Below are 12,148 nucleotides of genomic sequence, written 5' to 3'. Positions count from 1 at the left end.
GAGAGTGAACAATTCTTGGTCTTTATTTGAAAGGAGCAGTAGGCCCACGTCCCACACATCCCCTGCAACAGACACGCTTGAAGGTCAGCCTATGGGAGGTCAGGTGGACAGACAGAAACTGGGAGAGGGCAGCCTTGGGGCAGGTCGGCGCTGACCAGGGAATCTGAGAACCCCTCAGGGTGTAAGGAGGCAGAGCACAGACCCATGGCAACTGTGCCCAAACATGTGTTCCTGGGGGCCTGGGAGTTACAGACCCCTAGCTGACAGGTGGAACCTGTGAATGACCGAATCCCTGACCTCTTAAACAGAACATTTTGGGGTCTATTTCCTGGGAGAACAATGTGGTGATTTTAGGTTCAGGAAAACAGACTGCTGCATGTAAATGATGTTCACGGAGACTTGGGAGCTCTTCTTTGTGGGGGTTGGGGGACGGGGGCGGGTATTGTGAGGACACAGGAAGTAGGAGAACAGGGAGCCCTGCAAAGACCCAGGCTATCGCTGGGGACTGGAGCAGCTGTGGGGGCAGCAGCTGAGGGCCTGCAGAGAGAGGCCCGCTCCCCTCCAGGCCTGTGGGACGTTGATGGAGGGATGTGATGGGGTGGGCTCAATTCATTTTCTTCCTGCTTCAGTAGAACACCTTCTCCAGATATGTATTCAGGAACATCCCCGTGGGGTCCAGCTTTTCTCGGATGGCACAGAACTTCGAAAAGGCTGGGTACATCTTCTCAAAGTCCTTCCTGGTGCAGTTGTGGGCCTGCGGAAGCAACCAGACATGACAGGCCTTGCTCCCTGGAGCTGGCGTCTTAGTGGGGCTGCAACCCGGCAACCCTGAGTCTGTAGGTCTGCATACGTAACACTCCTACTGCTGGGCACATGCCCGTGTGCACTCCCTACACGTGCATACGTGCTTGCAAAACGCACCCCTAGCCACACGGGCACGTATGCGTACACACACACAATGTAAAGACCCAAGGAGACAGGATGTTCTGGGAAGGTAGAGGAAGGTGTTACAGTGTTAACAGGAAACGCCCCCTTCCCTTTGGCACCCCACAGTGAGAGAGCCTAGAGGGCTCTGGCCCCAACTGTACTGCTAATTAGTAAGTCCCATCGCCTCTGAGAGCCTCTCAGTTCCCCATCTGTTAAAGGGGCTCACGGCCTGCCTTACCCTACTCATGGGGTTTCTATGGGAATCAAATACAGTGAAAGATGACAAATTTCTCAGAATTTAGGATCTCAGAAAGATCCTAAATTCTCAGAACACACCGAGGGAGTGGTCACCCAATACAATCACTGAGCTGCTGGAACGTGGATGCGGGGGGAAGCTGGCTCTGGGTAAGACGACGGAACCCTTCCTTCCCGTAACTTGCTCGGCACCCCGAACCCCAACTTCTGAGCCTTGGGCAGGCCGAGGACCAGGGAAGAGAGTCGCCCTCTGGGGAACCCCCAGCTCATCACAGCTGCCCTGCCAAGGGCCCCAGAGCCTCTCGCTGGCAAATCCTACCTTGGCCCAGTGAGGCCTGCCCCCGACCTTCTTCATGATGGTCTCATAGGTCAGCCAGTAATCCAGCCGGGGCACGTCCTTGCCATAGGGCCTGGTGGGAAACAGGAGGAGGTGAGGCCCTGTCCCTGCCCTAAGCGTCCGCCGCGGCAACGCGGCACTGTCTTCGTGCCATGCCCAGCATGCGGCATGTGGTACGGAGATCAAGCCAGTGGCTCTGCCCGCAGGACTTGGACGGCAGTAATCAAGCAACCTGAGGGGTCTTGCTCACTCCTCATCACCTGAGGGATTTCAGAAAGTGTTGCTTCCTCTCACAGGTCTTATAGCTGGTATCTGAAAACTATCCTAAATTCAAATATACATACACACGCACACATCTTTATGAGGTAACACATAAATATGCCATCTTTTTTTTTTTTAATGCCGTGCAGTTTTGCTTTCTTTTCTTTTCTTTTTTTAAAGCTTTCTTTATTTAAGAGTAAGAAAGAAGAATGCGGGAAGGGCGGACGGAGAGAGAGAGGAGAGACAATCTCAAGCACACTCGCTGAGCACAGATGGAGCCCTGTGCAGGGCTTGATCTCACGATCTTGAGATCACGACCTGAGCCAGTATCTAAACTGAAACACTTAACTGACTGAACCATCCAGGCGCCCCTAAATATGCCGTCTTTTTGACAAAGCCTAGGAATCTCTGAATCTCTTCATTTGATGTGTGGAAAGCATGGCCGTTATCACTGGTGGGTCAGTCCTCACCGCCCATCAGCCAAGTCAGACTTACTGGCAGACAAAGTCTCAGTCAAAACTTTTTAAAATTCAAATAAACATGATGCACACCCATGGCAACTTTCTCACTTCTTATCTGCATTCACAAGTAGGGAGAAGAGAGATAGAGGGACAGATAGATAAGGTCTGAGCCTTGCCAGAAGTCTGTCCGTTCCTGAGAGCAGCTGCCTCCTCCCATTCAGTGCATCCTTCAGAAACTCTCTTTTCCGGCTTTTCAGGACACCTTTCTGGAACAGGGCACTCTTTAGTTGTCCCTTGGGCAGCCTCTAGGTTTGAGGTTTTTACAGGCTGGAGAAATACACCATATTAAGATTCAAGCTGGGCAAGAGGGATGTTTTTCCTTTGCAAAGTCAGAGGAGGGTAATTATCAGTGAGAGGCGGGAACAAGAGGCAGAAGGAAGATACGTTTTGCACAGGACATTTTCGAAGAGATTAACTTCTTAAACCGTGCATGTCCATAAGCCTTATTCTGGAGACTGCCACGTATAACTAACTAGGAAAGAGGAAATGCCGCCGTGAGCCTACGGTGTCTGCACAGAGCCTGGAGGGGCTGGTTGGGATGGGCCAATGCAGCCAGGAAGGCAGCTTGGATCAAGCATGACCCTCTTCCACTTAACCTAAACCCAGCCTCCGAATCCTTCTCAACACAGCGCTCCAGGCTCTCAGAACCGTCGACCAGAGTAGGCACACAGCATCCCCTGCCTTCACCACCGAGTAATGTCTATCTCATAAAAGGTAGCTATTCATAGTCACATGACCTACTAATTAATATTCATTATTTCATTAACATAATACCCTAATTCACATGATTCACTTGCTATAGGTGTAGGAAGCCCAAGGAGAAAGAGAGACTTCTTCCTGCTGCCAGATCAGAGAAGCCTCCCCGGAGATAGGAGCATCTGAACCGGCCTTGAACGATGGGTGAGGAGACGGGTCCTTGCAAAGCAGGGGGAGGGGGTGCGGGAGGTCGCCTCGCACAGCCCACCCCCAGCCCACCGCTCCCACTGAGCCGGTCACCTGTACATGATGATGTTCATGTAGCAGCTGTCCCTCTGGAAGCAGGGACTCAGCAGGATGTCATCCCCGCGGGTGAAGCGGACCTCCACAGGGTAGTGGGCCACCATCTTGGGGTGTGCCTCCAGCATGGCCTTGAGTTCCAGCAGGGCCTCCTTGGTCTTCTCTCTGTACTCGGCCGGGGGAGTGGGCACAGACCTCAGGGCGGGGTCTCCTGGAGCCCTCACGCAGGGCCCCGCACAGCCCCACAGCCCACACCCAGGGACAGGGGGCTCCTACCGCCGAAGGAGCTCCATGCTGCTGGCTGCTCTCCAAGTCCTTCTCATGGAAGGCGGGCCTGAGAATGTGGGGAGCTTCTCTGGCTCCTGGTTCAGCCCCGGACCCCCACCCAGTCGCGGGCTCCCCTCAGGTGTCTGGAAATAGCTGTCCCACACCCCCGGCCTCTTCCTTTTCTGACAGAATAAAGTCAGTACGCTTCTAATACCCCCACTTGTTCTAATATCCTCCCAGGAGAGCAGTGCCCCAGCCCATGAACACAGAGACAGGGGCATCCCCTAAGCCCTGGGCATCATCATTCCCTTTTCCTGGAGAGAGACAAAAAGAGGGGACCATTCTGAGAGAATCTGTAATGAGTTCTGGGGCTATGGACCCAGCCTAGGTCCTCACTGGACACTCCTCCCAAGGCAGAGTGCCTGCCCCTGGCATGCTAGGTGGGCTCTGCCCCCCGATGGACGGAATGCAGGGGACAGTCTTTCAGACAAACAAGCAGCTGGGCAGGAACCCCCACACTCCAAGCCCATATGCTGTGACCCATTCTGGGCTGGAGAGGGACCGACAGGAGAACAGAGGGGATTCCGTGGTTGATGTCCCCTCAGAGGCAGAACGGCTGGGTACAACGGTGCCAGAAGGGGACTTGGCCTCTGGCGTTGCCCCTCCTAACAATGGGTAGGACTGGGAACGTGGTTTCTGTGCTAGGGCTACAGCAAGGACCCAAGGGGGTCTCTTCGACCCTGACCCCCACAGCCCGGCCCGCACAGCCCCTACCTGGGGATGGCCCAGTCCTGGACATGCTGCTTGAAGCGGCACTCGTAGGTGAAGATCTTGTGGCTGACGTTGCTGCTCTCCTTCTTCCTGGTGAACAGGAGCCAGAAGAAGAAGCGATTGATCCAGCCCACGAGGCCCGGCAGGAAGGTGCTGGAGGGACAGCGCAGAGGGGCAATGAACAATCATATTACTGGGATACCGGGGTGGCTCAGCGGGTAAAGCGTCTGCCGTCCGCTCAGGTCATGAACCCGGGGTCTTGGGACTGAGTCCCACGCCGGGCTTCCTGCTCAACAAAAGTCTGCTTCTCCCTCTCCCTGCTGCTCTCCTTGTGCTCTCTGACAAATAAAATCTTAAAAAAAAAAAAAAAATCATTCTCCAGCATTTAGTGAGTCCTGCTGGTGTGCTTACAAACTATGGGCTAAGCTCCCCAAAAACCTCGTTCCCTACAGACTGCCGCTTCACTGTCTCTGCAGCTCGGACACCTTCCCGGGGATACAGATGTCACTTCCACATCACCCTCCCAACCCTGCCAGAAGCCTCTTGGAAACAACCCACATGCGTGCCCCGACTCTGCCACTGAGGACTAGCTTTGTTTTCAGTGTTTGGCATTTTTTTTTCTTTAAAGATTTTATTTATTTGACAGAGATCACAAGTAGGCAGAGAGGCAGGCAGAGAGAGAGAGGAAGGGAAGCAGACTCCCCGCTGAGCAGAAAGGCCGACGCGGGGCTCGATCCCAGGACCCTGAGATCATGACCTGAGCCGAAAGCAGAGGCCCCAACCCACTGAGCCACCTAGGCACCCCTGTTTGGCGTTTTTTCATTCTTAATTGTGGTAAAAAAAAAAAAAATCCATGAAATCCGCCATCTTAGCCGTTTTTAAGTATAAAGTTTAGCCGTGTTAAGTACATTCATGTTGTCCTGGAGTGAATCTCTGGGATCCTGCAGAACTGAAACTCTGGCCCCAGTGAACATCTCCCCATTGCCCCTCCCCCAGCCTCTTTCTGTCTCCATGAACTTAACCCCTCTCGGGGTCTCCCAGAAGTACCATCGTACAGTATTTTCCTTCTGGGATTGGCTTCTTTCCCTCAGCATCTTGTCCTCAAGGTTCATCCATGTTGCTGCCTACGTCAGAACTGCCTTCCTTTTTAATAATATACAGCATATTAATAATATGCCATTTTCAGTGAGACTGCATTTTGCTTATCCACTCCTCCATCGCACACGTGGCTGCCCCCACCTTTCGGCTGATGTGAATAACGCTGCTGTGAACATGGGTGTGCAAAGATCTCTTTGAGTCCCTGCTTTTAATTCTTTTAGATACATACCCAAAGAGGAGCCAGACCCTGAGGCTGGCTGCAGGGGCCTGTCCCGTCATCCCGTTCATGAACCCGGTTCCTGCCCGCTCGGGCTCCTGTGAGCTGAACTGGCTCTACTCACCTTAGTGGCACAGCTCGTGCCTCTCCTGGAGTCACTCGAGCCTCCTGGTAACAGGGCTTGCCTAGCTTCTCCCTGCCTGCGGGTAGCCTCTGCTTAGAAGCACCATTACCATACTCCTGTCCCTTGTGGCATCCCTGCGGTCTCATTCCCTGTCGAAAATCCATCTCAGCTGCTCAGAGCACCCCATGGCTGTTACAGATAAACAGCGGATGCACTTAGGTGGGGCGCCAGAAACCACTGTGAGAAGGGAGGGAAGTAAGGTCTACTGAACACCTTTCATGCAGACCCCATGTTGAATCCTCCAAACAAGCCAACTGTTGCTAGAGGCTCTACTTTATATATGGGTAAACCACAGCTCAGAGAGGCTGAGCGATTTACCCAGAGTCACACAGCAGGAAAATGAAGGAGCGAGGACCAGAGTTCAAGTACACTTGAATCCACAGCGCATGCTCCTCTCATGGGCCCAAGCTGCCGAGTTTCCTGGGATTCAGAAAGGGTCCCCGGGTACCTGTTGCAGGGGTAGGGTTGGGGGACGGTGTTGTCAATTTCAAGGCAGATGCTCTCTGTTGTCTCTGAGGCCAGGGGCTATGGTGGGGCTCCCACTGGCTCCTGGGCATGGGGCTATTCTTTTATTTATTTATTTATTTATTTATCTGACAGACAGAGATCACAAGTAGGCAGAGAGGCAGGCAGAGAGAGAGAGGAGGAAGCAGGCTCCCTGCAGAGCAGAGAGCCGGATGTAGGACTCGATCCCAGGACCCTGAGATCATGACCTGAGCCGAAGGCAGAGGCTTAACCCACTGAGCCACCCAGGCGCCGGCATGGGGCTATTCTAACCAGAGTTGCTGAACATGGCCCTGGCCCTGGCTCACCCTCCAGGGACCTGTTCCCAACAGCCTGCCTTTCTGTCCTGGTCACCTCTGGCCAGCAGTATCACTCCTACAGTGGAACCTCACTGAACTCTTCAAAGACAGGCACCAAGCTTTTCAGTTGGCAATCCTTTTTTTTTTTTTTTAAGCTTTTATTTATCCATTTGACAGAGGGAGAGAGAAAGAGAGTGCGTACGCGCACAAGCAGGGGAAGCAGCAGGCAGGGGGAGCCCGATGCAGGGCTCGATCCCAGGACCCTGAGATCATGACCTGAGCTGAAGGCAGTCACCCAACCCACTGAGCCACCCAGGTGCCCCTTCATTTGGCATTTCTTACACAGATATCTAGGAACCTCCCTCAGGTGCCAGGCACTGTTTGGGACACTGGGGTCCGAGTATTATGGGAAAGACAGTCCCTGCCCTTGTCGGGACATGGTGAGTTTGGCTGTGAAGCAGCCATTAAACCACCAAGTACCATCGGTTATTCCCTTCTCATTCCTGCACCTTCGGGCCACAGATTAGCAAGCACCAGAGAGCGGCCAGGGTGAGCTGGGTGGACGCGGTTTCCAGAAGCAGCTAAACCAGAGCCACAAGGGCTGAACTCAGAGTCTGCCGAGCTCTCACAGAGCGTCCACTCAGGCCAGGAAGTGGTAGCAGTGATTCAGAGCCCAATTTATTTGAGTGCTCACTGGGCTTGGGCTCCCTAGACACACACACATAAAGCTGCCAAGACGCTGTGATGGAAGGTGGAGAGAAAGCCCGAGTCGGCGTTTCCACTCATTCCCATCCGTATTGTGCTGGAGCGGTGGCCCCCATGTGGGCTTCCTCACATCTCCCTTGCCCTTCCCTGTGCAGACGCAGTGCGTCCTGCTTGCATTTCACTCTCCCAACACCTTCCAGGCGGTTAGTCACCCGGGCATGGGTCCCCTCTGGTGCCACCTGCAGCTCCCTACCTACCGGGAAGGCCAACCCTTCCCCAAATCCTTGGATGCAGACCTACAGAACCAAAGGTCTCAGCCGCGTCCAGGATGCAGCAAGAACCCAGCTAGTTCTGCATGTCCTGTCATCCGTGCCACCCATGATGGGTTTCTCGGCCCTTTTGGTAGGGAAGGGTTTCTTAACAAGACACAGAAGTCCCCAAGGTGAAAGAAGAGATGGCCAAATTTCACTCTATGAACATTAAATACATCTACATGTCCAAAAAAAAAAAAAAGCCATAAAAATGAAAGACGACACAAACAAGGAGAGGAGATGTTGCAACGCAAAAGCCGAGTACTCAAGGACTCAAGAGTGCTCAAGACCAATAAAACCCTATGGAACAGTAAGAAAAAAAAAATGCCTACTCCTGGGGATAAAAATACATTATATGTTTATAAAAAAATAAAAAATAAATGAAAAATTTAAAAAAATGCCCAATTTTTAAAAAGGGTAAGAAGCATAAATAGGTGCTTCACAGGCAAGAAATCTGACGGGTCCATAAAATGGAAAACTGGGCACTCTTCCTAGTAAGCATGGAAGTAAGAATTCAAAACCACAGTAAGCTACTATTTAATACACATCACCTGACAGTGTAAAAGCCTGACAATTCCAACTTTGAGCGGCTTGCGGAGCACAGAGCATCGGACAGGGCTCAGCGAGGAAACTTGGGGAGGACGATTGGATGGACAAGGCTGAAGGTACTCGTGCTCAATGGCCCAGGAATTCCACTCTTGAGTGTTCCCCTCATGACAAACTCCACTCAAGACAAAAATAAAAAAGCACCAGGAACAATGGTTGAGAACGCTCACAGCAATGTTGTTTGTAATGGGAAAAAAAAATCCTAGAAACAACCCAAATATCCAAGTATAGATAAACACAACATGGTAAATGAATGCCTCTAGTGAAAAATGAGTAATTCCAGCTATCCGTATCAACATGGGTAATTCTCACTATGGAAGCTGAATTATAAATTTATTATTTCAGGATTCATAAAACTAAAGTATAAATAAAAGCAACGGAATGATAAGTATAAAGTTCCGGGTGGTGTTTACTTCTTGGTAACCCCTTGGAGGCTGTGATCTGGGACTTCACGAAAAGCACACCAATTGTACGTGTCTTGTTTCATTTCTTAAGCTGCTGGTAAGCTCGTGGGTGCTTATTACATGATTCTTTATAATTTTTTCTGTATTATTTTGCATGTATAAAATATTTTTTAAAAAATTATATGATGCCATCCCATGTCTTGGCTGGATGCAGAGTTACCATTGAAGTCCCCATAAAAACCTTCCCCATCACTCAGCATTCCATGTCTGCCATGAACAGGCACAGCATGGGCCCTGAGCATGAGCACAGCTTTTATTTTATTTTATTTTATTTTATTTTATTTTATTTTATTTTATTTTATTTTTTTAAGATTTATTTATTTGACAGAGACAGACACAGCGAGAGAGGGAACACAAGCAGGGGGAGTGGGAGAGGGAGAATGCAGCTTCCCACCAAGCAGGGAGCCCAATGCAGGGCTCAACCCAGGACCCTGGGATCATGACCCAAGCTGAAGGCAGACGTCTAATGACGTATCCACCCAGGCACCCCAGGAGCACAGATTTTAGGCTGGGAAGGTGGTAGAAAATAGGATGAGAGAAGATTTACATCATCTGGGCATTGGTATTTTTAAAAAAGCTCCCCAGGTAATCTGAATGTACAGGCACAGTTGAAAATCACTGCTCTAGACCCAGGAGACAAACCCAGTTTACATGCATAAAGGCCAGTGTGTTGTTCTGATGGACCACATCCTCAACAGCATACAGCATATGCCGGGAAAAGGTACCCTTGCATTCCTACCTGACCCAGAGCAGGAACTCCAGTAAATAGAATCCAATGGCGTAGTCCCAAAACCAGTTGGCACAGGAGGAGGGGGGCTGGGAAGAAGAATCTGTGATCAGTACAGGGGCAGATCTGAGCTGCTTTCCTACATATATGTATATGTATACATATCCTTAAATTTTAGTTAGTTAACAGACAGTGTAATATTGGTTTCTATAGAATTCAGTGGCTGCTTTCTGACCTATGCATCACAGTGTCCCCTTAGAGAGTTATGTGTCCCAGGAGTGTCACAGGATGCCTGTGTGTATTTGGGAGTGACCTACCTACCAGTACAACTGAAAGCCTCACTTCTTGGTGACGCAGCCAAATCTCATGCCCCTTTCATGTCACGTGTATTCATGTATCTCTGTATGTATTTATTCTGCACAAGACAAAGATGTGCATCGGTCCCTCCTCTTCCGAGCCCATGAGGCAGGTATCCAGCGATCGTCCTTTAGGAGCCCCATGCCAGCCCCTAACACACAATGAGTGCCACTGCTTTTGTTTGACTTGTCCCTTGAACATTCATCCTAAAGGGATGGTTTTGTGTTCTGCTGACAAGCAGCCCATTTGCTAAGGACATGGGGGAGAGACAAAACCACTGATTCCTTTACCTGTCCAGTTGGGGGTGGCAAAGATGGGGGAGTTGGAGGGAAGGAGGGGGTGTATTAGATGGTTTGTCCAGGTACAGCCCAGCTGCCTTGCACCCTATGTTATCCTAGCCGGTCCTGCCAATACTTCTGCTCCCCTCTCCCACATCTAGGTTGTCCCTTGACCTCACTCCCACACATCCCTACCAGTGGTCACCTTGGACCCTTACTGGGCCAACTCTCCTTCCTTCTTCCACCCTGCTTCTGTCCTCACATTCAGCGATGCTCACTCTTGCTTTCCCTCTCACACCTCACTGATCATCGGGACGAAGACAAACGTCAGCCACCCTGGGGACTGCAGGCTGTGTCTAAGGATGGGGATGCTGCTGTTGCTACCTTGTTGGTGTGGTCCTGGTAGATGACGCTGACGTTCTCGCTGTGCGGGAACCAGAGGAAGCGAAAGTATTCGGATTTCTTGAGGTGGCTGTCCAGGTTGTTAAGAACCTGACCCCCGCAGAAGGAGAAAGGGAAGACCATGTTGGTTACAGGATGACGGTGGGGGAAGTACCGGGGTCAGGGCCTGGGGGTGCATCAGATTCTTCCCACCAAGGAAAATACTTACAATTGTCCTAACATTGCCAAATGACATGGAATGTGCCTTATGATATGCTGGACATGAAGATGGTCCTTTTTGCATGTTGACTTCCCCAAGCAGCTCAGAGGAAAGAAATGATTTGTCTTGGCTGGAACAGTTCTTAGCTATGTGAGTTTGGGCAAGGCATGTAATATCCCTGTGCCTCAGGCTCCTCTTCTATAGAATGGGACTAATCACAATACCCATGTCAGGACTGGTATGAATGCCTAGAGAGTGCTTACTATGGTGTCACAGACATGGTAAGCGCTGGACAGGTATAAGCTGCTGCTGTTGTTACCCTCACATTGTCATCACTGCCATCATCATCATCCTTATCATTATCCTGTATCCCCATAAAGCCTGATGAACGAAGAATCTTGCTCTAATATGACTCATCACTGCACTCCTGGGGATGACATCACAGAGCAAATCATGTCTCCCTAAAACCCAACAAGCAGATATAGGACAATTTCTGAGACCGGGGTAGACAGACTGAGGGTTGAGAGGGAGCTGGGAGGTTGAGGAAAAGCACCACTGGTCTTGGAGTAAGTTCTGATTTGAGCCCTGGTATGCAGCTTACCAGCTGCATGACCTTGGAGGAGCCGTGTGCCCTGAGCTTTGGCTTTCCCATCCATAACATGTGAGCATTTGTGCAATGAAATGACATAATCTACATCAAAGCTCCTAAGTTCAGTGACTGTCCTGTGGGATGATGACAGTAACACCTTTCCTTCCTTCTAAGGCTGTTGTAAGGATAGGGGAGAGCATGGATTTAAAAGTATTTGATAGGGACACCTGGGTGGCTCAGCTGTTAAAAGTCTTCCTTCAGCTCAGGTCATAATTCTAGGGTCCTGAGATCGAGTTCCACATCAGGCTCCCTGATGAGCAAGGAGCCTGCTTCTTCCTCTTCCTCTGCTTTTTTCCCTGTTTGCACTGCTCTCTTGTTCTCTCTCTCTGACAAATAAATACATAAAATTTTTAAAAAATAAAAATACTTTATAAGCTATAAACTCAACACGTGAGGGAGGGAGGACAGAGTGTCAGGGAAAAAAAAAAAAAAAAAGCTTACTGCCCAAACACACTGTGGGGAATTTGGTCCCCAGCATAGACAAATGACTGGATCCAATCATGGGTCAATCCAGTGTCTAAAGAGGTTGGTGAGCTTGAGGAAGGATGGCCACATCTGTTCAGGAAGGAAGGTGAAGTCAAGATGAAGCACTGAGATGAACCCATCTAGAACTTGAGTTTGGAGTGTCTGAGAGCAGTGGAACTCTGGAATTCTGGCTCCTTGTTATGACTGTCAGGGAGGCCCCCTGACTTGCTAGCCAGTGCATGATACAGCCAGGGATACAAGGATGGGTTGGACGATTGTTGGCATTCAAGTGATGTGGCTGTCATCCTAACCCTCCCCCACCCCACCCTGGCTCCAGTCTGTTGGTCC

The 12,148-nt window shown here is 50.6% G+C and overlaps 1 protein-coding gene across 1 annotated transcript in view; it reads right to left on the bottom strand.

Annotated features, from left to right (window-relative positions):
• The window catches only part of LOC123937150 (L-gulonolactone oxidase), a 31,838-nt gene continuing 19,690 nt past the window's right edge, over window positions 1-12,148 (bottom strand). The window contains exons 7-12 of the mRNA XM_045997759.1: window positions 10,470-10,577; window positions 9,463-9,539; window positions 4,339-4,488; window positions 3,298-3,462; window positions 1,502-1,592; window positions 1-754 (exon numbers count right to left, since the gene is read on the bottom strand). Of these exons, the coding sequence (XP_045853715.1) occupies window positions 626-754; window positions 1,502-1,592; window positions 3,298-3,462; window positions 4,339-4,488; window positions 9,463-9,539; window positions 10,470-10,577 (720 nt within the window). The 3' untranslated portion in view covers window positions 1-625. The remainder of the gene's footprint in view (window positions 755-1,501; window positions 1,593-3,297; window positions 3,463-4,338; window positions 4,489-9,462; window positions 9,540-10,469; window positions 10,578-12,148) is intronic.

This window comes from Meles meles, chromosome 2 (assembly GCF_922984935.1).
Source record: "Meles meles chromosome 2, mMelMel3.1 paternal haplotype, whole genome shotgun sequence".
In the NCBI taxonomy this organism is placed as follows: domain Eukaryota; kingdom Metazoa; phylum Chordata; class Mammalia; order Carnivora; family Mustelidae; genus Meles; species Meles meles.
This window is presented reverse-complemented; position numbering and strand designations above follow the sequence as displayed.